This window comes from Poecilia reticulata, chromosome 22 (assembly GCF_904066995.2).
Source record: "Poecilia reticulata chromosome 22, P_reticulata-male-v2, whole genome shotgun sequence".
NCBI classification, from domain to species: Eukaryota; Metazoa; Chordata; class Actinopteri; order Cyprinodontiformes; family Poeciliidae; genus Poecilia; species Poecilia reticulata.
Window position 1 is genome coordinate 21,695,606 of NC_088851.1, and position 27,945 is coordinate 21,723,550.

Below are 27,945 nucleotides of genomic sequence, written 5' to 3' on the forward strand. Positions count from 1 at the left end.
GTACGGTTGTATAATTGCGCATGTCTTTGCAGCTGTTTTCACATGCAATTGTAAACATTGAGTTGGGGGCATGGCCAGCAGCAGCTTTTTTGGATTAAAGTGACAGAGCCCTAAAACATTAATAAGCAGAACTGAAATGAAATATATGAAATGAACAGTTTGTATAACCCACAGACCTATCCTAACCTCTTCAAGGAGGCATAATAGGTTGTCTTTAAACATTTCAACAAGTGTTCATAATAAAGTGGAATAAATATAAGCATAATTTCCTCCAGACTTTAGAGTTTAATGAAAACCTAAAAGCAAAGAGGAGGCAAACAGCTTCCCTCCTTCACTCAGAGGATTGTTTTCTATGTCTAATAAAACCATTCATCCATCAGAAACAACCTCTCTAATGATTTTCACAGTATATGTCTAATAATATAAATTACCAGACATATTCTGTGCACTGCTGGAGCGAGTTAATGTTAACATCCAGAGCTATTTAAAACCTGATGGGAGAAACTGAAGCCATAACTCCGAACACGTCTGAGCCGCGACGTGACTCGCCTCCTCGTCTGCAGATGTTTCATGTTGCTGAAATATTAAACAGAAGCTTTGTTTGCTGCAGACGTTCAGAGGGAACAAGTAAACTTTTCACGGTTGCAGCTCGTTTATAACACTTTCTAAACTACAGAAATAAAACCTGTCTTGTTCTGACATCTGCTGCATTATTTCATTCATTAAAATCTGAATATTAATCTGCAGTCCTGGTTCATGTAGCACTAAAAACACCCACAGCTGCTCTGAGATCCAAAGAGGAAGCAGATGTTAGTTACAGCAAGTTCTCAAATTAAAGCGAAACCTTCTGCTCCTTCTTCTACCATGAACTCTGAGAAATGTTAGTTTGCTCCTGCAACAAGTTCCCAGTGAATAAGTGGGTTTTAATCATGCAGCACTGCTTTGTTTCGCTCCCGTCTGCCGATTATTTAATTATTTTTTTAGAAAGCTGAGAATGAGAAACAGCTCATTCATCAGCACAAACATCTTCTGATCACAGCTCAAGATGAGACCCAGAACATCTCAAATGTGATTAAATAAGAAGCTGGAAAGTCTTGCTGAACATTAACAGCTTAGCTTGATTTTATCTCCTTTTAAAAAAAAATCTGAATGTTAAATGAGTAAAATCTTCGCTCTTTTCAGCCGTCTCTGTGGTTTCAACCCCATCTACATCAGATGAAAACTATCATGCAGCCAAAACATTTTCAGTCTCTTGGAGAAATACAGCAAATTTTCTGCGGGAAAATTTTAAAGATTTATTTTCATTCTGGCAGCATGCCTTGCTTACGTGGTGGATGGAGTGAGAGTGTACATGAGAAGCTCAGAAATGAGGAGGAAGACATTCCCAGTGCAGACTAAAAGCAAAGCAGAATAGTGATTGCTCTAAAATTGGAAAAAGTTTCTTAATTTCCTGCAATCTCAGAAAACCAGCCTCGTTTTGATGGGTCCTGTGAGTCATGAAGGCGTATTGAGGTTGTAGATCTAACAAGCCACATATCACTGACGTTTGAGGCAGGAAACCGTAAATCTGGACCAAAAATCAAAATCAACAACAGCAGACTCTAGAAATGTTTTCTGAAACGAAAGCAAATAAATTTAAAGTAATAAATATAGCATATTTATGCTATGTTATGACAATTAAAACAAGTCTCTTCCACTGTTACTTTATGAACCAGAAGTTTGTGTACCACTCATTTAAAACACTCTAACTACAAAATCCTAAATAAAGCTTTGACAAACTACAAGAAGAAATCAAATATGCAAAGAAGAAATTGTATGCAGAAAATGAGATACAGATGTGAAGAAATGTGTTAAATGGCTAAATGATATGAAAAGAAACTTTCAAGAATCTGGCAATGAACAAAGGAAACTGTTAGCTTTTTACCACAAAAGAAGCTCAAACAAACCAAAAACCAAAAGAAAAATAAATACTGAGCTAAGAGAAATAAATTTTAGTTTGAGGAACAAAACAAAAGATAAATAAGAGATGAAACATAATGGAATGAACAAGTAAGGCAACACCTAAACAACAATAATAAACAGATAAATTAACCAAATGCGGCAAGACTAGAAGAATGTAAACAACCCACTAGAAACTGATCAAACACAAACAAAAACCAAACACTCAAAGAATGGGACAATTGAACAGGTTTTAAATGATTTTTTTCCCATTGTGACGTTTCTCAGACTTTGGTAGAAATATGCCAGGTTTTTTATTCCTGCAGGCAAATTGAAACATTTCCGTGTTAATTTACATTTACAACAAAGATCTAATAGAAATATCTACCTTAGTTTGTTTTACCTCTGAATGAAGAGGTAATGAAATAAAAATAAACTGAAGAATGGACACAAAACAAACATCTTCAGTTTAAATGAAAAATAAATGTTTAAATGCCCCGGATTAAGAAAACTATTAAAGGAAATGGAAAAACAGCGTTGTGCAGAAATGAACAGGATCAACTACAGAAGAACTTAACCAAACAAAGATAGAAGTTGTGAACATTGTGTCAAATTTGTGTAATCTGAATTACTTTCCCATTATGAGGAGCTAAACTTCTGCAAACTTTGAGCAAAACTCCTCCACAAATCCACTTTCTGATCTCCGAATTAAAACACTGAGACGTCACTGACCTTAAGCTGTAGAGGACATGTCCGTCCGGAAACACACGCAGCATAATGTTGTCTGTCGTCGTGTCGTGGATGAAGGACCTCTTGGAGTGGACGAAGAAGACGTCCGGGACCCAGATCTTCTTCACCAAGCGGCCATCAAAGGTCATGCTCTTGTTTGTGCTGCTGGAGAACGACAGGCGCTCGTCCTTCCAGTAGTGTCGGAGGTACAGCGTCATGGTGAAGTCCTGGTGGGACCACAGGGTGGGTTGAAACGTGAGCAACAATGGTGGAGATCCTCCACCAAAACTGTCCTTAAATTCAAACTTACTATACAATCCTGTTCACAAATAGACAATAAATTGTCCCAGAACTTATTGTGATAAATGATAATATTGTATAATATTGTATTGTATAATATCAATAGTGGCGTAATAACGCAAGAACACAATCTCAATTATCAATAAACTTTAAATTCTAAAGATCATTTAAACAATGGAACTGGAAAACATTTGAAATATTCAAAATAAGTAAAGAAAACAAGAAACAACAAATAAAATTAATCATGAAGATACAAAAGTATCTTTCAAAAAAAAAGGATAGTTGAGACCAAAGCACCAGACTGAAGACTTTAATCATTCAGTTTTTGGTAAAAAGAGAGAAACGATAAATCAAGCAAATGAAAATTATTGGGTTTCTTTTCATTTATTATGTGATTAAATTATTTATTGTATAATCTCTAATAAAAACAACTCATACCATGTCAACTTCAGAGATGCTGTCTAAGCTCTCCACCTGAACGTCCACGCCAACAGGGATCGCAGGGCCTGCAGAGGGCAAAAGGTCACAATGTCAACAATATAAATGAAAAATATTTGAGCTGATGGGATCCAAACCACCAGGACTGGTGCTACAGATTACAGTGATCGCACCGGATCGTTTAGTTGACATCATTTCTGTAAGGCTGAAAGTGATGGTGGAGGCACAGAAACCTCCAGTAGTTCTCAGACATTCTGCATATTCGGACAATTTAAATTAAATGAACTAAACTTTTTTAGCTTTTGTCGTCAAGTTCTTTGACGCTACGACGAGAGTTTTGCCAGCGGAGATTTGATCGGAGCAGAGACAGGTTTTGAGCGCGAATAGACAGGTTTGAGAAAGGACAGTGAATATTTGAAAGAGAGCATAAGTTTTGAGTTCAAGCATTAAAAGTTTTGAGAACAAAAGACATGAAATCCTGCTTTCAGATGGAAAATGTGTGCTCTCAAATTATGGCAGAAAAATTCCCCCCATACAAGTCAGAGGTCAAGGTTACATCTAGGCCTCTCATGATAACAATAACTTGTTCCAGAAGTTATTGAGAAATGATAATATTGTTGTTTTGAGACCATTTTCAAGTAATATAATGGTAATAATGGCATAAAAATACCAGAACACATCCTCAAGGATCAATAAACCTTAAATTCTGATGAACATTTAAAACTGGAAGACAATTTAAATATCCAAAATAAATAAACAAAACAAAAATCTACCAACGAATTTGGCTCTGTCTGTAAGACCAGATCTCAGAAAAACACTGAAAGACGACTCCTGTGTTTCTTCCTGTCTAAATCCAACAAGAACAATGTTATGAGAAGTTGGATGAGAATGTTTTTAGACTACATCCTGACCGTAGGAGGCGATTACGGTGCTTTTTGCCAAGAAGCGGGGTAATCGCCTCCTAAACATTGTCGTACACATTTAAGAGTTGTGATGATCCTCAGACGTCTTATAGTGCCTCTTATAACAGACTCTGTGGTTATAAAACACAGGAGAAACGCAGAGTAATCAGTGCAGACATGTGTTTTAGGTGATTTGTTCTCTTACTCAAGCTTTCCAGAACATTTTATCTAGAAAGCCTCAGAGCATCAGTCACAGCAGGCTTCAGAAATCCTCATGTATCTGAAACAATAGATTACAAAACGAACAATGCGTGTAAAAAGGCCAGTTCTTCAAACAAAGAGAAACATTCAGTCTGATTAGCGCTCAAGTGCTTTCAGAACGCAAATCTCACTCAGACAGGCTGGATGTGGCGCTACCGCCACTTTCTGGGTCCCAGGCTCATTTTTCTGTCTGCTCTGGAGTTTGCGGGGTGACAGCTGTGGGATGGTGGAACAGATTGGTGCTAATCTGAGCTGTAAACAGAACGAACCGCCTCCAGCTTAAATCTGCAGCCGCTGGGCCTGGCATGCCGCCTGGCAGAGCTGCGATCAGCCACACGGCTGAAGCTGACAGTCTCTGCAAAGCAGACGGTTTCTGGATGAGAAAGACCCGTCGACATCCATCACCGAGAAAAACTGTTTCAGCTGCACAAACAGGAGGGGAAAGACAAGGCTGATTACATGAAGTGTTTTACAGCCGCACTGAGGAGCTCCTCTGTCTGCTATTAGCTCTTCCCCTCAAGTCATTACTCTCACTGTTAACCGTCTAAATCTGAACTGGAGTGATCAATGACAGCTTGATTGTTTCATTTGATGCTCAGAGTTCGACTCGATAATGTAATTAAATCTTCACAGAGTTCAGGCAGGAGCTGCAGCTGTCTCGCATCATTTCTAAAATGAGCCTCGAACGGCAGATAAAAATAGGAGGGAATTTGTGAATTTCAGTGATGCATTCATGGCCCTCTAACCTTTTTATGAATACTAAGAGATTAGAAAATGCTCAGTGGCAGCGCTCCCACATAGAGTGTGACTGATGGCTCCGCTGAGTGTTTCTGAATAAATACTAAAAGCAGGAAAACAGAGAGTCTGTGATAGGGTGGTCGGAGCGTAGAGAATAAACTGTCAGGTGATCGGTCTGTGATGCAGATCTAACAAATGCCTCAACTTTTATTACAGAAATGTTGAAATGTTTTTGTTTAGAGCACAGCTGCATTGTTAGCCATTCTTATTGCTTTTTGCAGTTAAGAAAGGGATCAAAATGAGGTTTTAAAAGCCAGAGTAGGTTTGCTGGAGGTTAGGAAATCTGAAATGGGGTAAATCTGTTGATTTGCCATTGTGATGGTGTGAAATTCTGCCAGCCTGTGAGGACAAGACAGGAATCTAAATGCAGAACCAGGAGAGAGACGCAGGTTCACATGATCGAGACGGGTGACGTACTGAACAGAAAGTCAACAAAGAAAGTGGGATAAGATGATCAGATGGACAAAAATCTAAGGGTGAATTCACACCAACCGTTTGGTTCACTTTAATTTTACTCTAGTTTTGTTTAACCCTCCTGTTGTCCTCGGGTCAAAATGACCGAGATTTGTATGTGTTTTCCCTATACACAGAAAATGAGGACAACCAAACTCTGTCCTGGACCAAAAAAGCAAACTCTGGTCTGCCTAAAAACCTAGGTCTTGGTTTGGTTGAAGTGAATTCTGGTGCGGTTCGAATTCATATGTGAACGCCAAGCAGACACCGCTGCAAACGCAGGAAGCTGACTATAGTGCAGGGCATTCTGGGTGAATATAACTGGCTGGAGAAATTGCTCATTTTCTTTTACCAATGACAAAAGAGAAATCCTTCAACCACAAAAATCTGACACTACTCCATTTTTGTTTACATTTTGCAAAGGAGAAAGATGCGGTCATGTTTTCTTCTGAGGTCTTCATGTTGTTTCTATCAATAGTTCTTGTCACAGTGCCACCACAGGCGAGGAGGGGAACGGGTTTTTCAAATGGTTTGGATTGCTTTGACACAGTGCAGTGTGAAAGCAATTCAATTTATATTCAAACATACTTTATCAAAGAGAAATTAAATAACCACACTAGCTTGAAAACAAAACAAATATTGATTTTTTTTTTCCCCCAATCAAACCGAGGCTACCAGACTATCCAGGGTGAAAACACCCTTGAATCAAACAATCTCACAGCCGCAACTCAGACGTGGTGAATACGGTTTGCTGATGTTCAAGTTCAGCTTCTAGACATGAAACGCAGCATCATTAGTTTTATCAAACGCTTTGCTCTGAGTATTTTAGAAACTGCTGGTCTCCTGGGATTTTAACAAACAACCGTCTCCCAGGTTCACAGAGAATGATCAAAAACGAGAGAATATCCAGAAAGCCGCAGCTATGAGGCCAAAAATGTGCTATTGATGTCAGAGGTCAGAGGAGAATTCAGGAAGGCTGGTTCGAAATGATGAAAGAAAAAAGTAGCTTAGACAACTATTTGTTACAAAAACTGCAGACAGATATGAACACCTGAGGCTACAATTCACAGGCTCTACAAGATTGCAGAATAAGGGGTTGGAAAAATGCTATGTGGTCCGATGGCTCTCGATTTCAACAGCAGCATATGAACGAATGCATCCATTTTGCCTGCATCACTAGTTCAGACCGGTGGTGGTAAAATGGTGTAGAGATATATTCTTGCTTCAATTGAGCAAAACCTCCCTGGATATTCCTGAACATTTCTATCTCTATGACCACAGAGTTTTGGTGGCTGCTTCCTGCAGGATGTCAGGAAGGTCAAACAATCTCAAAGTGGTTTCTTTACTTTGATAATTAGTCACCAAATATAGGACAAATGAGCGACGCTATCATGTTAAAAAGGACAAAAATCTCTGAGGAAGGGCAGCTTGTTGAATTTAAGCAAGGATTTATGCAGTTCTGAATACAAAAAGGGATGAGATTGAGATAACAAAATGTACCTATTAAAGTGCCTGACAATCAGGAGCCACTGATTAGAGAGGGAAACGGGAAAACCAAAAACAAGAAACTACATTATTAAATTTCAACAAAAAAAAAAAAAACTGATTTAGGCATGTTCACAGCTTCACAGTTGTTCAAATTATAAGAGCTTTACGTTTAATCAGATTTTTATTTTATTTTAACTTCATTCTGGTGAATGTTTCTGATATTAAAGAAGAGCTTGAATGATGTGCAAAACACATTTAATGGATCGAGCAGAGCAGAGCACACATGACGTGTGTCACAGCTCAGATCTGGGAATGACGTCACTCCGATCCTAACTGTGCTCCAGCTGCAGGTTCTGGATGATGCTCAGGAGTCTGGATGTGGTTACAAATATTTAGACACCAAACAAATAGTTCAACTTTGCACTTAAGGACCAAAACAGCAGAAAGCTGGTAAGCAGAAAAATAGCATCACAGTTTCTGCAAAGCATGAAACACATTTATCTAGCTAAACCAAGCAGAATATCACAATGTTTCTCCAGTTGTCCTAAGCTAACAGCCTGGTTTAAAACACATTTTAATCGTTATATTAGCATGATAATTAAAGATAAAAAGGGGTTGAAGACAGTTAAGGTAGAGAAAGTAGTGAAGGATGAGAAACAAGAGTAACTTGACCAAATGAAATCTGTGCAACTCTGATTAAATTTGTAATAAATAACAAGGAGATGCTAACATAGGCTCAAATGAGAGCTCAGATAAATCTCTGCAGAAGCACAGTGCCGAAAGTCGACTGGATATTCTGTCAACATCACCAGCAGAAAAATGCCCCGGTTTCTGCCTCCAGCTCCGTAATCAGCAGCTGATTATATCACCAATTTTTACACAGCTGCTAATATCCACTTGGGAAGATGAGGGAGCAATTCCAGACATGATTTCCCCCATAACGTTAATTGTTTCGACCCCTGCAGGACCCGGGTGGTTAGGCTGAACATTTACCTCTCTTTCAAACACAACACTGATTACTGATACGGGACACACAAGGCCTTTTTAAACCCTGATTGCCGACTAACTTGGTTCTGATCTCCACAGGTTTGCTGCCACCTCTGGCTGTGTAGATTATTTTTACTTGCACATTAACATATATTCAGATTAATCCTGTTTACACCACTAATTTCACGCTTCATATTGAAGGTTTTAACCTTAATTAGTGTTTTATAAATATTTATTTCAGATTATATTTTGTGTCTGCCTTTTTGACTGAATTTTAAGTCAATAATACTGTCAAGATTATTGAGATTATTGAATGCTGAAGAGTTTTGTTGTTTATTTAAATGTCTGATGAATATTTTCTCTAGGCATTCATGTTGACTTTTGCCTCTTCTGTCACAATTCAGTGCTTTAGATCACCAAATAACTTTTAATGTAGATAGAAAACACCCAGTGAATTTAACATTGTGGAGGAATTTTGACCAAAATAGTTTTAATCCAGACACATTGGATAGTTTTCAAGCATGAGCAAATCGTTTTAGATTATTTTTTATTTCATGTCACAACTTCTCAATCACAGCTAAGTCCATGTGACCGAAAAAGTTTGAGTTTAAGTTAATTTATGAGACGGAGCTTCAACTCTCATCTCCGGCAGAACTTCGAACACGTTCCGGGGGAGGTGGGGGACATTGAGTCTGAGTGGACCATGTTCCGTACCTCCATTGCCGAGGCGGCCTATCGGAGCTGCGGCCGCAAGGTTGTTGGTGCCTGTCGCGGCGGCAACCCTCGAACCCGTTGGTGGACACCTTCGGTGAGGGATGCTGTCAAGCTGAAGAAGGAGTCCTACCGGGCCTTTTTGGCCTGTGGGACTCCAGAAGCAGCTGATAGGTACCGGCAGGCGAAGCGGCATGCGGCTCGGGTTGTCGCTGAGGCAAAAACTCGGGCGTGGGAGGAGTTTGGAGAGGCCATGGAGACAGACTTCCGTACGGCTTCGAGGCGATTCTGGTCCACCATCTGGCGTCTCAGGAGGGGGAAGCAGTGCAGCACCAACACTGTTTATAGTGGGGATGTTGTGCTGCTGACCTCAGCTCGGGACGTTGTGGGCCGGTGGGCGGAATACTTCGAAGACCTCCTCAATCCCACCAACATGCCTTCTGTTGAGGAAGCTGAGCCTGGGAACTCTGGGTTGGGCTCTCCAATCTCTGGGGACGAGGTCGCCGAGGTGGTCAAAAAGCTCCTCGGCGGCAGGGCCCCGGGGGTGGATGAGATCCGCCCGGAGTTCCTTAAGGCTCTGGATGTTGCGGGGTTGTGTTGGCTAACGCGACTCTGCAATATCGCACGGACATCGGGGGCAGTTCCCCTGGACTGGCAGACTGGGGTGGTGGTCCCCCTGTTTAAAAAGGGGGACCGGAGGGTGTGCTCCAATTACAGGGGGATCACACTCTTAAGCCTCCCTGGTAAGGTCTATTCAGGGGTCCTGGAGAGGAGGGTCCGTCGGATAGTCGAACCTCGGATTCAGGAAGAGCAGTGTGGTTTTCGTCCTGGTCGTGGAACACTGGACCAGCTCTACACCCTCAGCGGGGTCCTGGAGGGTGCATGGGAGTTCGCCCAACCAGTCTACATGTGTTTTGTGGACTTGGAGAAGGCGTTCGACCGTGTCCCTCGGAGGGCCCTGTGGGGGGTACTCCGGGAGTATGGGGTACCGGGCCCTTTGATACGGGCTGTCAGGTCCCTGTATGACCGGTGTCAGAGTCTGGTCCGCATTGCCGGCAGTAAGTCGGGCTCGTTTCCGGTGAGAGTTGGACTCCGCCAAGGCTGCCCTTTGTCACCGATTCTGTTCATTACTTTCATGGACAGAATTTCTAGGCGCAGCCGAGGTGTTGAGGGGATCCGTTTTGGCAGCCTTAGGATCGCATCTCTGCTTTTTGCAGATGATGTGGTCCTGTTGGCTTCATCGGAACGTGATCTGCAGCTCTCACTGGAGCGGTTCGCAGCCGAGTGTGAAGCGGCCGGGATGAGGCTCAGTGCCTCCAAATCCGAGGCCATGGTCTTGAGCCGGAAAAGGGTAGAGTGCCTTCTCCGGGTCAGGAGGGTCGTCCTGCCTCAAGTGGAGGAGTTTAAGTATCTGGGGATCTTGTTCACGAATGAGGGAAGAAGGGAGCGGGAGATCGACAGGCGGATTGGGGCAGCGTCTACTGTGAAGCGGGCGCTGTACCGGTCCGTCGTGGTGAAGAGAGAGCTGAGCCAAAAAGCGAAGCTCTCTCCGGTCGATCTACGTTCCCACCCTCATCTATGGTCATGAGCTTTGGGTCATGACCGAAAGAATGAGATCACGGGTACAAGCGGCCGAAATGGGTTTCCTCCACAGGGTGGCTGGGCTCTCCCTTAGAGATAGGGTGAGAGGCTCGGTCATCCGGGAGGGACTCAGAGTAGAGCTGCTGCTCCTCCACGTCGAGAGGAGCCAGTTGAGGTGGCTCGGGCATCTGGTAAGGATGCCTCCTGGACGCCTCCCTGGTGAGGTGTTCCGGGCACGTCCCACCGGGAGGAGGCCTCAGGGAAGACCCAGGACACGCTGGAGGGATTACGTCTCTCGGCTGGCCTGGGAACGCCTTGGGATTCCCCCGGAGGAGCTGGAAGAAGTGGCTGGGGAGAGGGAAGTCTGGGCCTCCCTTCTGAAGCTGCTGCCCCCGCGACCCGATCCCGGATAAGCGGAAGAAAATGGATGGATGGATGGATGGATGTGTGTCTTTGTGGTGGCTAATTATGTTTTTCTTTTTATAAAAGAAGTGCTTCATTTAGTGAAACACCCAGGGTGTCCTGCTCATTTGATGAAGTATTTTTAAAGAAATGGTTTTGTTTTCAAAGTTTTGCCTTAAAACTAGAGGCTGCATAGCATCAGGTGTGTTACTGATTTAATTAGATACATTCAGAGAGAAGAGTAAAGAACCTGCAGATATCATTATGTTTTAGGAAACCTCCAACTTTCAAAAACATAATTCCACCTTCGGAGTAATTCTCCCTCTTGGAATAGCAAACCGCAACACAAAAACAAACGATTGTTGGTGTAGGCTCTCATGATGGAGGCCATTTTAACCCTTAACTCCAGTAACTTCTAATCCAAACTTGTAGGATTAACAGCTTTTTATTTCTGGTGAAGTTCCCTCCTGAGCTCATCTCGATCTGCCTGGTTAGACAGAATAGCAGCATTACATAACGACATGACTGCAGCCATCGATAGCTGTCCTCCTTTCTGGACGTTTTTTTTAAGTAAAACACAGCGGCTCATTATTCATTCTCAGCAGTCTCCTCGGCAGACAGCCTCCCCCTGCTTCTCTCCGTAAAAACACACAGTGTGAACACCTTTCCATCAGCGAATGTGATTACTGATGTGGGACAACCGCAGCTCAGCCTGAGTCATGGCTGACCTTCAGCTCCCCAGATAAGGAGGAAGCAGCTGGTCACTCCTGCAGGAGACGTATGTTAATGTATCATCAGAAAACTGAGCTGAGCAAACAGTTTGCATCAGTTCAAATCCCTTTCAGGTGTTTGTGGCATAAACAAAAATCTCCCTTTCATCCAGGGAAGGGATGCAGGATCTATAAAAACTCATCTATATCACCAGACGACCAACACTAACTACTAGATACAGACTCAATTAATGAACTTATACCGACATTTTTCTAAGTTTTTTTTTCTGGTGATGTCATGCCCCTGTCTGAAATCTGGATATGCAGCTCAGGAAAACATTAAGAGACCAATTAAAATGATCGGTTTCTCTGATTTTACTCTTTAAAGGTTTATGTTTGAGTAACATGGACATTGTTCTTTTATTCTATGAACTATTGACAACATGTCTCTAAAATTCCAAGCAAAAATATAGTATTTACTTGCAGAAAATGAGAAATGGTCAAAATAACAAAAAAGATGCAGGTCAGTCCTCAAATAATGCAAAGAAAACAAAACAACTATACTAATGTTTTCACTTGGGAAGAGTTCAGAAATATTTGGTGGAATAACCAGGAGGTTTTCAGTGCAGTGAGCTCTTAATTTTTTCTAAAGTCATATGTTAAAAAAAGAAAGGAATGCATGAAAGTAAAGAAGCTCAAAGCCGACGAGAACGCAGCTGAAAGTTTCAAAGAGTGTTGAAGTTATGTGCAGAGCTTCACATAAATCAGAAAAGTTTCTAACTGCGATGTGAGTTCATTGGCGATTTGTCAAGAGAAAAGGAGGACAATGTTGCTCTGATAAGCGTGGGCATCAATATTCACATTTCTCCAAATAACTGTCACCAGAAAACATTATCAACCTTTAATTAATCAGGATAAAACTCCTGAAAACCCTCTGAGTCATCATTTTCTCTCTTATGACAGGAGTTTGACACTTTCCATGAGGACTTTCCATTTTATAGGATATGTTTTGAAATTATCTGCTTTAAATACATAATTTGTGTTTCACTACTTTTACATTCTCAGCTTCTCTTGCTCCGAAATACTACAGCTTCAAGTCAATAAAATGCTGCAAAATCAAACAAAAAGTTGATATCTGGAAATTTCTTACATGCGTTCTCCAACCTTTAATATCAAGCTGCTTATACAAGACAAACAATAACTCTGCTGCTTTAATTTTCAACAGGAATGAGAATAAAGGAGAGTAGGAGTAAAACTTTGCAGAATAACCCTACTGCACCAAAAACCTTTTCTTCAACACAAGAAAAAAAACACAATACCAGAAGGACATGTCACTTCGTGTCACACAGTGCAAGCTCGATTTCATAAAATATTAACAGTGACATATTGTATGATCTAAGATTTAACAAATGTCAGACTGCACAGTTTCTTGCAGCAGCAGAATAAAAAATCCAGAGTACAACAACGAATAGCAAGGCAAGCAAGTACAGGCGTCAATGTCTGATTATTAGATTCAAACCCAGAAATTTAGGGTAAGTGTAACTGGGTCTATATTAATAGTTTTATATTTCCACAAAATGTGTTCTTTTATGTATTTGTCTGCTTCAACTTGACTGTTGCTGTGTTCCTCTGTGTCTACTGTAAGGGGTTTGGTCCTCCAACTCCGCCTTATTTTCTTCTTCTTTTGTTCAGGGCCCTCCAGGACTATTATAAATATTAAGTTATTAATTTTCTCTCCCCTTTTGTTATTCGTTCCACTGAGGAGAGGCAAATTTTATAATCTATTGTAATCCTTTCATTTATATTGTTCAAATGTTTATTTTTCCTTCTGTATTAATGATAAGTGTTTGGATATTTTCATTTGAGTTGCTATTACACCTTTATATCATTTGATGCATGCTAACTATTATTTTGTATAGATCGGGTTGGAGAACTGGAGCACATGCTAGGTGCTAATGCTAATATCTCCCGATTGACAGATTAAATAAACAGAGACCGCCTCCAAATCCAGACTTGATGTCTTGTGGTTTGTCTGATCACCACACAACACACACAACGCAGAAATCCACCGGTCACATAAGGAAATCAAGGCAGCAGAGGAAGCGCTGATTATTAGACAATAATATGACATCATTGGTCATCAAAGTGCTAAATCAGCATTTGGTGAGCCTGTCACAAAGAGACAAAGCTGGAGTAGAACTACTTCAACATACTTTTACTCAACAATAAACTAAACATGTGAAGCCTTTGGACAATTCATGAAACGAAAGACTATTTTTGCTCCATATCTTGAACTTTATATTTTTCATTTTTGCAACTCAGAGAAAATAGTTATTTTTGAGAATAAAGAACCGCTTTTATTTGAAGTTCTGTGTGCTCTCTTAATCCTGGTTTCACATGCAATATTTTAAGAAAACAAAAAAAATCAGATTTTTTTTTTTTTTTTTTTTTATGGTCAATGTTGAGCCAAACCCTGTAGAGACGTTTAGCAAGTTTTCTTCGCTAAACAAAGTTTTGCAAATCCTTTGTTACACATTTGGGATAAAAGAAAATATACATAATTTTAGTCTATTCTCAGCACAAAAACAGGATTTGGGTCACTCTTTCTCTGTAAACACCTGCTTTATTTTATAAATGAAAGAAAAGCAGATTTGGGTGCATTAAACTCAGAATAATGGTCAAATCGAGCTATAAAATAGTTAGTAAAAGGTGAATATTTTTATTATGTCTAACTGTTTTTGTCTCTTATAATTGTCTTCTAATAAAATAACTGTCAGCTGTTCTAAAATTGCATTCGGGGGCTATATAAAATCGTGCCTGGTGTAAATCAACCTTTTGGTTTTCAGCTCATTGTTTGTTCACTCTGTTTAATTTGCTTTCTGCCTTTGATTCCCTCCATCTCTGCCCTGCAGATAGATAATAAAAGGCCATCTCCATGATAAGTGAACATACGGCAGATGACTAAAAGACATTTAACAATGGTTGGAAATATAATGGATGGGTGGAAATGAATGAATTCATAGGCGATGGTCATGCATGCACCCGATGGATGATGGATAAATATCGTACGATGATAGATGGACCCATTAAACTAATAGGAGACATGAATCCACCTCTGACCTGCAGTAAATCCTCGACACTGAGCAGCACACACCCGAAACTCTGCAGTCACTTAGCAGAAAACGAGCTTGGAAGTGGACAGACACGGGGAGACGTAGCTGAGGGGCTTTCATCTGGTTCCTTTCAGCTCGGATTAACAACAAGCTTAATGTGTTATTTTACCCAGGATTAAGAGCAGTAATACACCCCACATGCACCCTCCAACAGCGACTCAGACTGAGCTTGTTAAATATGTCTGTGTGTCCACCTACATAGTACATGTGCAACAGTCCTGAGTTACATGCAGAGATGATGAGGATTATCTCTTCGGTTGCATAATGGGACATGTTACTACAATGTGAAAAGCCATATGATGTGTGTAGACTGGTGAGGTCAACTCAGAGATTAACAAAAATAATTCAATATAATAAAATATTAAGTCTGTTAGCAGGCTACAATTTGTAACGTCTCATTCTGTCACCCACACCTTTCCATTAAAGCTTCGGCGTTTAGTCTAACTCGAACAAATTGACCAAAAAGAAGACCTTTTCTGGTGATATGCTGGGTTTGAACTTTTTTACAGTGGCAGAAATGCAGGTCTGATCTGTAAAAACCATTTCCTAATGCAGTTGTGAAGGCTTAGGTCCTCTGATGGACTAATGGAGTTATTCATCGGCCCATTTCCTCTCTGACCACAATTTTTATGCTTTGAAGTGTCTGTATCACTGATGAGTAGGTCGCCTTCGCCATCAAGGTTCACAAACTTCAGAAAGGCGACCACTCTTTGCTTGTCTGACATGTGGGAGTATCTCAGAGTCCAAAGTTTTTCCTCTGAGCAGACCCAACAAGTCCCTTTTGATTTCTCTGCAGACTGACGAGAAGCGCCAACTTCTTAGTTGAAAACTCGGAGCAAGTCCTCTGAAGTTCCCCGCTGATGAACTATGTTTAGATGCAACTCAGCCCTTTAAAATCTAAAGAAGCGCAGATTAAACCGGAGTGTGTGATGCATCTTCAGATCACACTCAGAACAAAACCAGTGGGACGTTCTGAAAGCGTCTGAAACTGGAGTTAAAAGGAGGAACGGATCAAGGTTAGTGACACTGTCAGCTGGAAAAGAGTCTCCGAGTCTGTTTTCCTGGTGATAACAACAACAACACCGAGGGGAGGGGGGAAAGACCAGGAGGAGGAGGGAGACGTGGGAACATCAAAGCGGCCACCATATCACAGGTTCTGGAAAAACAGGACCTGCGGGCCGCCTTACATCAGGTTCTGGTTTATTGATACCTGCAGGTCACCACAGGTTCTGACCCAATTTAAAAGCCACTTCATGCTGGTCGTCTCTGAGGCAGCTGAAGGCTTAACGGGCGTGGAGTCAAATTAAGATTTCTTTATTTTTCTTTTCATCGAGCTGTTTAAATATTTTTTTTGTATTTGTATGCTTTTATTTTTATATAAACAGACATTTCCTTTAATATTTGGTACAAGGACAATAATTACATTTCTTCAATTGGTAACAAGTAATTAAATTAAGTTTATCCAATGTAATTTATTAAGATGGTTTAACTTGACAAATTTAAGCCAGTCTTACTGGACTCATTTAGTTTACTTCAAATAAAGAAGCAAAGTAAGAAAGTATATTTTTTAAGGGTTTTTTTTTTTTGACTCAGGTAGCCTTTATTTGAGTGTAGTTCGACAGGAAAGTGGGTAACGAAAGAAGAGGAAGACATGTGGCAAAGGTCATCAGGCCGGGGATCAAACCTGCAATGGTCGCTTTCAGGACTAAGGCCTCCTTATGTGGTTTGTGCTTTACCACTGCACCACCACAGCACTTAAAGTTTGTAACTTTTAAGTTAATTCAATATTAAAGAAAGTAAGTTGTCATTACTAAACCAAAAGAATTAAGTGAGATTAATGTAAATTATTCCATAACATGAACTACACCCCAAATACACTTTTTAGATTGTAAACTTTATGAAGAGTTTCCTACCACAAGCTTCTCAGATAGTTTGCCAGAACTTGGGCCCATTTCTCCAGAACTCGTGAAACCAGGTCAGATTTGAAGGTTACTTTACTTACACTTTCTTTCAGTTCTCCCCACAATTTTTCAGTGGGACTGAGATTTTGCTCCAAAATACTGATTTTGTTGTCTTTAAGCTACTTTGTAAAAATTTTTGCGGTGTGTTTAGGATTGTTTTCCATCTGGATGATGCGTTAGTTTCCAAGGTTCAAACATTTGGCTTTTGTCCACAGATCAATATTCAATATTTCTGTGTTAAGTTCTTTCTCCTACCTTTCACCTAGTAACCCCGGTGAAGCCCAGCTCGTTACTTAGCAACACCAGAGGAATTTCTGCCATCTCCTAGCAACCCAAGCTGATCTCAAAGATGATTGGTCAACAAGTCCTGCACAGATGTTCTACTTCAATGTCACACGTTAATAAAACTGTGTTTTATGTCTTGCCTTGAAATATATCAACAGGTGTTTCTACAGTTTATTCAAATGTGCTAGGTAACGTTTGAAACTCAAAATATGAAACTTATAAAGCCATGACATCATCACTCACTCTTTATCAAAGTATTTAAATTCCTAAAAACTTTGGTGCATGTAAAATTCTGCCATTAGTAGAAAGTTACACAACTCTGAAGGAAGGTTGCTCTTGTTATTTTGACTTTTAGCAATCCGACCCAAAACAGCAAAAGCTTGGCCCTATAGAAAAAAAGACAGAAATAAAAATGCTATGTATATTTTTGCACATTTTATGCAAATATCTGGTTTAAATTATACTTATTTAGGATAAAAATAGTCCATAGTTCTTTCCTACAGGATAATTTATTTGTCGTACTGGGAGTTTTACTCGGAACTGGACAGAAATAAGAGCTTAAAGTCCTGTTGCGACCCGGAAATAAGACATTTACTTTGTTTCTGTGTGAGTGACGGGACCGTCGCCATTTGATTGCAGACCAGCTTGGATGTGATTCGGATCATCAGAGCCGAACATAAAAACTGACATCAGCTGCAGCCGCGCAGGCAGATGGAGGATTAGCATCAGGGAAAAGGTCGGAGCAACAGACGGTAATCTGAGAGGCTGAGAACGGGTCATTTCGGGTCAGAACCATCAGGAACCGTGGAGATTTCCTGCCGAGAGCAGTCGATAGCATCTAAGTAGAGGGTCAAACCGGGTCAGAACCACAGGGTCGACGTCTCCCAATATAGTTTGGTGAATAAATGTATCTCTGCTCAAAACACTGACTCGTTCAGAGTCTTGACACGTCTGTTTTCTCTTCCTACCAGCCAGAACTCCTGACTGGATCAGCACCCAAATTCTCTCCTCTGGTCAAACATGTCCTGATAACTGTAGCTGCAGGAGTTATATATTCAGCTTGGTCTTCGGCGTAGCTGGGATTTAGTCGGATCGGTTCAGCCTCAGTTCTTGCTGTGCTTTTGTGTTTAATAAGTTGAATCAGCTTTGCTCTGCGCTGCTCCCATGAACACCGAGACTTTCGATTGGACTGTCTGGAACCTCAAAGTAGGGACGACGCAGCGGATGACAAATGAGAGTTTATCTTCAAGCAGAATGGCGACCCCAAGTGCACAGCCGGAGCTGCAATGAGATGATTAAAAGTCCATCTAATCTTATAGCTTCATCTCTTTTCCACTGAAGAAAATACAGAAATCTCTTTGGCAGTCTCCAGACTATCCCCAAATCACTTTAAGATGTAAATGAGGTAACAGGTGGCTCTACAAAGCATCGATCCTGGAGGGATAAATGCCATTGCACAATAAAATTAAACCATCTATTCGCAGTTCAGTATTCAGAAATTCACCATTGTTTCTGTGGAGTAAAACTCCAAATTATTCACAAAAACTTCAGCTATTTTTATAGATCTCAAATCAGAGGTTGTGAATCTTGTCATAATTATAATAATGACATATTCAATGCTATTTTCTTTTATTCCTTTTAACTATTACGGAGTCTACATTGTGCCATCACACATCAAGCAGATGAATACATGAATTTTTACAAAAACCAGACTTTTGCCCCAACAACCCCAATGACCCCAAGACGTGGCATTTCCTGCACTCCTGACCGTCGCGCTAAGACCGCTAGAGGGTAAACTTTATGTTTTAGGTTGTGTTTCTGCATAAGATCCTAAAAAATATTGCACTTTGTGGTTTTGATTTGACAAAGCTTTGCTCTAAACATCACGTTTTCTTCAGGTAACAGCAACTTGTGTTTTTCGTTTTGTGCAGATTTTTTTGAACCCATCTATTCTGTTTCTCCACCTATTTGGTTGGTTGATAGTCTCTCTTTAAAGTCTCACCTTCAGTTGAGACAACAATGTCTGCTTAACCTGATATTTCACACTGACAATGGATCTACCAAACCTCTTACATGTTCTTCTATGACCTTCTTAACGTTGGGTGTCCTTACCTCCAAATGCCGGCCTCATGGTGAAATCATGATCATCTACTTTGAGAAGATGCTCTGTCTTGGTTTTTCTGGACTTGGTCACATCTGGAGGTTTCTTTGGCAGAGAGCTGGAAGAAGAAAACATCAGAGTCAAAAAGATGAAGAAACAACTATGGAGAATAACAGATGAAAATGAAAAAAAAAATTAAAATGCTGCAACTGCAGCTGCGCTCATCACAACCAAAACCAGAAACTGTTTCCTCTCAGGATGAATCTCCCGCTCAAGATCACAGGAAGTCTGATCTCCAGCAGGGTGAAGTACTCCATAGTAAAATTACAGCAGCTTTACACTGCATTTCATCATAAATAAGGTTACTTTTGCACATTTCACATTCAGTCAGCAGATAATTTATCAGCATGAAACCAGAACCTCTGCCGAAGCTGCTGGTTGTCCTAAAAAACAGAAAACAACCAAATATTCTTCAAACAGTTGAAGCAACCAGATTAAAACATCAAGGCTTCAAAGAATTTCAGGAAAAACATAGACTCTGATGAGTTCTTCAATAATAATTGACGAAAGAAGATGAAATGAGTTCAATCACCATTTATCTTTTACACACGTGCTGTGATATCCAAGTTGTTAAGAAAAAACTACCTGAAATGTTTTTCTTATTTTATTACAAATACGTTTTTTAACCTTCACAGGTAATCAATAAAGACTTGATTCAAACATGATTAGATGCATTTGAACAGAGTTTGTTTGGAGCCTGGAATCCATTCAGAAAATGGGAATTGATCCCACATTCAGGTTCTGATTTAAAGTAGAAGAGATTTATAAAATCAGAATGTTCTCAGGTCAAAATATGAGATTTGGTCAGATTTAGACATGTTTTCAGAATAAAATCTCATCAAAATATAAAATGTAAGCATTTTGTTAAGACCTTAAAGGAGCTTTATTTTGAAAAATTCACATTTTACACATTTTTTAACCTCCATTTAGATCTCTACAGCTTCTCAAAACAACCCAAGCTCTACCTCCCTTTTCTTTCTCCGGATGTTCATCACCGGAGAACAAAAGGGGACATATGATGCAAAATGTACATTTTGCACATACTTGTACTTCCATTTGGACTTTTACTGCTTCTAAAAAAGGCAAAACACTTAAAAAAAACACCCAGCTGTTTTCTGGCAATAAGTTTTCAGTATCTGAAAAAAGAGCCAATTCAAAAACCTCCAAATTGTTATGCTACACCATTTGCTAGGTAACTGCACCGTTATCTAGCAACCCCAGCCGAGCCCAGTCCGTCACCTAGGAACCTGAGATGAGCTCCAGCACATTTGGTCAGCTGGTTTTACCGCTGGGTGTGTTTTGTTGTTGACTTACGTTCCACTTGCTACATTCTTGTTGGTTGTGCAGAAGGCTTTACTTCTGCTTTTTAAAGATGTACGATTGTATAATTGTGCATCTGTTTGCAGCTTTTTTGAAGTGCAAGCGTAGTCGTTGAGTTAGTGGGGGCATGGCCAAAATAGGCAGAACTAACTAAAATAAAATCTTATTTTGTGATTTTGTGCAAAAAAATTTAATGATCATGTTTTGTACAGACTATAAACATATTCTAACATGTTCAATGAAGCATAATAGGTCACCTTAAATGCTAAATTTGCTGACTCCATTTCCTGGAAGAGAAGAAAGAGGAAAGGGAGGGGAGCTCACAGATTCATTAGCGTATCCCTAACCTGTTATATTTGTAATAACAAACCTCACAGCATCTAGAACTTACTGTTGCTATGAGGCATCCAGAGCCTCACCTTGCTGTCTGCTAACTGTTGAAAATGCTTCACTACTGCCGAGATAATCCAATTCTGCACTTATTTTATATTCTTATTAATTTTTCACACTGGTATGTCAAAGATCTGGAAGAAATGTGTCTGTGTAGCTTTCATTATATTATGAAATAAAACTATAATGAGATTCTGCAGATTAAACCTGAGAACCCTGCTGCTGGGAGGCATGAAACGAATAAGAAGCAGAGTATTTATTTAGAGAAATGTTTGCTTCCATCAGGTTCGGTTTGTTTACGCTCAGCTGCTGATAATCCATCTTATCCATGCAATTATTACTGGAGAAAAATATTCTGCAGATTTTTTGAGCTCAATAAGCTAAAAATAACCAAATCTGAACATGAACTGCAACTCAAACTGATGAATCTATCACCTCTGACCTGACGATTTGGATCTGATTCATGTTTCTGATTCATGATGAACAGAAACAATAACTCTGGATAGATTGCAGACTGCTTTATGCAAGTAAATGGGCTTATTTTTATAGATAACACTTTATCAGCCGGGTTTATAAACTGACTTTTACAGCACTGTAAAATAACAGAGATAGAATTGGATTGCAGCAAATAAAATTTAATTTGCTCATGTTGGGTTGCATGAAATTTATTTGACTGCATATTTATGGATGTGAATTGGACCCATTTATCTTTTAAAGTTAATTTGAAGGCATTTGTTGTGAGGATTAATTGACTTAATTGAAGTGGATTGCGTGAGTGTAGTGCAGTCCCACACAAAGCATGTAAAATAATATTCCTGTTCTCAGCAGCAACCAAGGATCACCAGCTTCCCATCAACTGCACAAATGTAACTCTTTTTTGGGGGTGTGGGGGAAAATGTCCATATGAGTCATGCTCAAAACGGAAACAGTTATTTTTCTGACTGCTGATGTAACATGACTAAAAACCTTGCAAAAGAAAGTCCCACTTTTGGCTCATCAAAAATCCTTGGAAATGTTTTTTTCCATTTGTGGATAAAGAGTCTCATTTCGGGTCACTCAAATGTCCCTGTAACTCTTTCCAGATGGAGACCAGTGAATTTCTTTCAACTGGAGCAGGATGTGTTGCTCATTGATGTTTGTTATCCTACTTCATGTTGTCAGATAGGTTCAAACAGTAACCATGGCTGGAGGTCAGTAGGGAAACTAAACACAGCAGTCAGTTAATTCATTGGGAATGAGAGAAACAGATTCTAGGAGGGTTTTTTTCCCATCATCTCAAAACTGCTTGTTGTTTTCATTTATTTAGCTTCGATTCACATTAAAATTGTCTGACAATCTGAAACCTTTAAGTGTGACAAAAATGGAGAGACGGAGTGCAAATAATTTATGACTTTAAATTAAAGAAACTGATAAATCAGATCTATTCAGTCTGAAATCTGAAAAGTGAATTCAGATCACCATATTAACATTAACATTAAATATTCAAATATCACAGGTTGTGAAAAAACAGCTGAATTCAGCTTCTCTCACCAGAAGATGAGCATCTGATTAGGAAACTCTTCAGTTCATTAACTGCAGCATTCATGCATGCATTCATTCATTCCTTTATACATGAGATCTCATTTTGAAGACAGACATGTTAAGACCATCAAACAAATTGGCATCAAAAAGATTATGCAAGTATTCCATTAATTAGGCGATTTAAATCATTAATAGTATATATATTTTGTTTTCAATGTCTTGATCATTAATAAAAATCATTAGAGCTTCTCACCTGTGTCAAGTTCTGATTTTTTTTATACATATAAAAAACCTTAACCTTTATTTCAGCAGGAAAACCCCATTGAGATTAAAAATGTCTTGTGCAGGAGAATCCTGGCCGAGGATTTTAGCAGCTGATGACCAATTAGAGAGCCTGGTTGTTGTTTTAATCCGGGAGAACTGGTTGATCTTTCTCCATATATCAGATTACTAAAGAATCGTTCAGAGGTTCTGGATCATTAGCTCGGAATAAGTCACATTCACAGAGACATCCCGCCAAAATAAATAACTATGGAAACTGGAGTCTTATGCAAGAATTCCTGGTGGTTCGACCCAAAGCCATCCAGATGCTGTGTGACACTAATTTGAGTTAAGGAGCTAATTTCATCTGAAGCATATGCTGGTTACTTGCAAAAACTGAAAAAGAAAAATCCTCCCGGGATGTTTCTTAGTCAGACATTAAGTAACAAGAGAACTTGTTGAATAAATTATGATTATCCAATTAAGCCGAATGCATATAATTTATCCAGAGATGTTTAAATATAACTATTAAAAACTAAAGAGCTGGTAAACTTCTCCCTCGGCCTTTATTAGTCTGACTAAACCCTGACAGCGCTGCGTTTCTGATTCTCCCCCTCATCCATCTACATCATTTATCTGCACTTACGCGCCGTGCTTCTGGGTCTCCTCGGTTCCCGTCCATCTGCGCACCCGCTGTCGGTGCTTGCGCGCCTCCGCGGTTCGGCTCTGACCCAGCAGCAGCAGCAGGAGCAGCAGCAGCGAGAGGAGGAGCAGAGTTCTGTTCAGGTAAGGCATCCTGACGGCGTCCATCCACAGGTGAGTCCCTGCAGGAACATCATCCTCCTCCGCACGCGGACCCTGTCATGGTCTCCGTCACGGTGTGATGTCTCTCAGCATCTGTGGACACACTCAGGAGCGCGCGCACACGCCCACTGTGGGATTATTCAGATTATGGCTCCTCATCATCATCATCATCACCATCACGGGGCGGGGTGAAACATTTCCAACCTTTGCAGGGGCGGAAAGAGACTCTGTGTGGCCGCGGGCACCAGAATCCCACCAGCCCAAATGTTACAGATTGTTTTACATCTGTACATAAATTATCATGGAAGAGTTTTTTCACTTTTCCACATTTTGTCACATTGCAAACGTCAACATGCTTTTCAAGTATTTCTTGCAATAGATCAACACAAACAAATGCATAAGTGGAAGAAAAAGGGATGCATGCTTTTCAAAATGTTTCAATTCAATTTCATTTATATAGTTCAAATTAACAGCAACTGTTGTGTTGAAGCACTATCCAAAAAAAATAATTTCAATTCAATCGTACATTCATTCCAATTGTTCCTAATAGTAATTTAGTACAGTAAGCGTAAGCTAAGTTATCTGAATCTAAGGAAACTCAGCTGATTGCATTGAGTCTTTGACTGATAAATATTTTAAACTCATGGTAGGCTTTCGTAAGAAAAGAAGAACCATTTGCTTCAGTTATAGCTGCAAGTCTTTTGGGGGGATGTCTCTACTAGCTCAGTCAAATTGGATGGATTAGTTCAAGTCTTTCCACAGACTTTTGGCTTTGACTTGAATTTGCATTTATATAGACCAACCTATTGAGGTTCTGACTGTAAGTTTGGGGTCTTTCTACTGCAGGGAATGTAACATTTTTGCCCCAGTCTCATCACTTTTTCAACCTCTGGTAGATTTTCTTCCATCAATAGTCTGCTTTTACCTCCATCCATCTTCCTATCCACTCTGGTCAGCTTCTGATCACTATCCCCACGGCATGATGCTGCCACCACCATGTCTTACACGGGGTCTGGCATGTGCTGTTAGATTTCTACCGATTATGTCGTTTTAGGTTACAAATACAGGCATGAATAGTTTCATCTGAGTTGTTTGATCTTGTGGGGTTTTAGTTTTATTGTTTTGTTTTTTAGCTGTTTTTGATATTATATTGTTAACATATTCAACTGTTTTCTTGGTGTTAAGTGAAATTCTAGCTATGTCTGTGTCAGCTACCACATTGTGGTTTTGTTTTCTTCTGTTGTGTTTCTTTCTCTGATACTTCCCTGAGAACTGCCACTTAATGTGTTGATGCACCTGGTTCCACTAATCACCTCCCCAGCCTTTATAAGCCTTTCAGTTTCTTTGACTTATTGCAGATCCTTCACTGTGTTAGACTATTGCTACGTCTCATATGTTTGTTTCTTTCTGTCTTTCTGAATATTTCTTTGTGAAATGTTAAAAATTCTGGGCTTTTGGTTGCAGTGGATTTGTTAATTTGTTTGGTTTGTTTAGGTAACTGTAAGCGAAACCTGAATAAAAATGCAAAAAGCATGTTTCACATTATTTGTATAAAAATATTTTATAACTGTTTTCTAACTATTGCAATTTTTAGTTGATTTCTACATTTGGTCTATGAGTTTTTTTAAGGCTTGTCAGACTGATGATGACTGCATCTTTATCACTGTTCATTTTTAAAAGGTAACTCCCCCATTCCTACTTACTGCTGAACTTTCCTATCTATCCAATTTCAGGATAGTTTATCATCAGCGATTCATTAAAAGCATGTTTTTCCTTTGCTTCCATTTTAGCTGCTTCTTTCTGTCAACAAATTATTGTCATTTTTCTTCTAAACCACCAGAAAACATTTTTGTCCAACTATGAAACACTTCCTTCCACTTGCTGTGAAAATCAATGCTTGTTAAGTAAAACAAGTAAAACAGGACACATATTCATGCAACACCGGATCAATACCTAATAACAGGAACTGTTTGTTTTGTCTGGATTTTTGAAACTGTTACATCTATTGTATCCACACTACTTACATTAACTGGTTGGTTTCTCTCCATCTCGATTGTTCAGTTGTTTCCCCCACATAAGTTTGCTTTAATAAATGTCTCACCTGGCAGTCTGAACACCTGGATCTCTCAGTCTGCAGCAGGTTGTGGCTCTCCGTTCTGCCAGAGTAGGAATTATGTAAAAAAATTCAGCCTGTGGTGTCTAGATTAAAATGGGCTGAAGCCTTCTGGTTAATTTAGCTGCAGAGCTCTCAGCCGCCGCTTTTATTCTCTGGCTGTTAACAGGTTTAGTTACGGGTTACTGTGGAGCGGCACAAAAACTCTGAACACACAGTTTCTGATTTCTGCAGCAGCCTGAATCATCCAGCAATGTCTCCAACTCCAACCTCAATGTGACCATTTTAACTTCCAAGACCTTTTCAAGGTTATAAACTCCAGTACAAACGGCCATGGATCAGAGATTTATGGTGAAGTCATCCACATTTTAGGGTTCAGCTCAGAGCAGGTTTGATGTTATTGGTCAGAAACAAGTTCATTATATGTTGTACGTTGACTAGTGCCGTCATGAGGAATATGGAGTATTTTACCAACAGCTGAAGTAAACTGCTTGTGTGTGTGTGTGTGTGTGGGGGGCGAAAAAATCACATCAGTTCAAAAGGCAAATAAATAAATTCGTAAGCACAAAAACAAAGGATAATTTCAGTATGTTTCAGTTTGTTTTTATAAATGTACCATATAGTTCCAGTTAGTTATATTTTTTCCTCATTAATTACTGTTTTTATTTGTAGTAGTTAACAAAAATGTTTTCTAAATTTTGATTTTCATTATTTCCTTGGTTTTAATTTAATCTGACCTTAGTCAGAACTGAATCTTAGAAAAGCAGAAATCTGCAACCTCAGAACTTGAGAGGATATTTTTCTTTTATTGTGAGCAGGCTGCAGAGGATTTCTCCAACAATCAAACCAAGGACGAAGCAGAACACTGGACTGTAGCAACTTGAGCTGGAGGAGAACTTGAGGAACGACATAACATAGGAGAAGGTAGGTCTGATTATTGCTCTGAATATCAAAACAGTCTCATGAAGCTATGCTCAGACAGCTGGCAAATCCGACCCAAATCCGATTTCTAAAGATAAATCTAGCTTTTTCATTGCAGTCTGAACGGCCGATTCCGATCTTTTCATCCCCCCAAAAAATCCGATATGTGCCACTTTCACATGTGATAATAATTCGGTTATCCGATTTTTTTTTTCTAAGCATCTATTGTTTGAACGATCATTAAAGGCTTTTATATCATCGATGTGAAACATAGTAATAATTCCCCACCAAAAGAAGCCATACACGGTGAATCCGGACGTAAAGCTGAAAATTATGATAATGAAATCAAATCACAATCTGGTTCTACCTACAAATCCAAACAGATTTCTCTATAATTGCAGTCAATGCTTTACAAAATGCCATAGGTAGTAGATGTGCTTTCCTTTTATTAGCTTCTTTTGTGTTGCTATTATAGTGTGACGATAATGTTGGCTCCTATTGCTGAATCGATCCATAAACGACTCCATCCCTTATTACTTCCGTAAACAGTGCTCAGCTGTGTGACGTCAACGTTCTATCTTCGGCGTATGCGGGTAACTTTGGGATCATAAACCGTTCACACAGCTTTCTTCGCGTTGTTATTACCTTGTGTCGATACTTTCGGCTGAATAAACTTTAAAATTGAACAACTCCCATCCCCATCCAACTTCCGTAAACAGTGCGCTGCTATATGACGTCAACGTTCATGCGGCTCGCTTTGGAGTCATAAACCATTCGCACACAAGTCAGATAGCGGTCACGTTTAATTAGTAGTATAAACCACAACGCAAAATCAAATCAAATGGATGGATGGATGGATGGATGGATGGATGGATGGATGGATGGATGGATGGATGGATGGATGGATGGATGGATGGATGGATGGATGGATGGATGGATGGATGGATGGATGCCTGCCTGCCTGCTTTGATTATGTCATCATCTTCACAAATAGACATTTGTTTGGTGTGCCAGTTTGTTTGCAGAATGTCCTGAATGCATTTAAATTAGGACATGACTAGAGGTGAACCAGCGTAGCATTTGCATGCTGTGTTACTGGATCATACGCAGATCATCACACTTACAGGTAATCATCAGGAGACTGTTAAAGTTCCAGCTCAGGTCGAAGGTCACTTGCCCTTCCAGTCATTTCCTACTCGTACCTGACAGCTGCGTGATGAAACAGCAGTAATTATGTGTCAGCAGCTGAATTACCTCTATTCATACAGATGACAGCTGTAATTCTGCCCTGACTGATCAGAGAGCCTGAATTAAAGCTACTGAATGTCATCTCCGAC

At 39.9% G+C, this 27,945-nt stretch overlaps 2 protein-coding genes across 4 annotated transcripts in view; one reads left to right on the plus strand and one right to left on the minus strand.

Moving 5' to 3' along the window:
- gabrr2a (gamma-aminobutyric acid type A receptor subunit rho2a) overlaps nucleotides 1-23,766 on the minus strand; it is a 44,144-nt gene extending 20,378 nt beyond the window's left edge. The window contains exons 1-4 of the mRNA XM_081603129.1: nucleotides 23,417-23,766; nucleotides 19,230-19,336; nucleotides 3,406-3,473; nucleotides 2,671-2,894 (exon numbers count right to left, since the gene is read on the minus strand). Of these exons, the coding sequence (XP_081459255.1) occupies nucleotides 2,671-2,894; nucleotides 3,406-3,473; nucleotides 19,230-19,336; nucleotides 23,417-23,580 (563 nt within the window). The 5' untranslated portion in view covers nucleotides 23,581-23,766. The remainder of the gene's footprint in view (nucleotides 1-2,670; nucleotides 2,895-3,405; nucleotides 3,474-19,229; nucleotides 19,337-23,416) is intronic.
- ankrd6a (ankyrin repeat domain 6a) overlaps nucleotides 23,470-27,945 on the plus strand; it is a 40,761-nt gene continuing 36,285 nt past the window's right edge. For all 3 annotated transcript variants that reach the window (XM_008400114.3, XM_008400116.3, XM_017302501.2), the window contains exons 1-2: nucleotides 23,470-23,556; nucleotides 26,506-26,611. The gene's annotated coding sequence lies outside the window, so the exon portion shown is untranslated. The remainder of the gene's footprint in view (nucleotides 23,557-26,505; nucleotides 26,612-27,945) is intronic.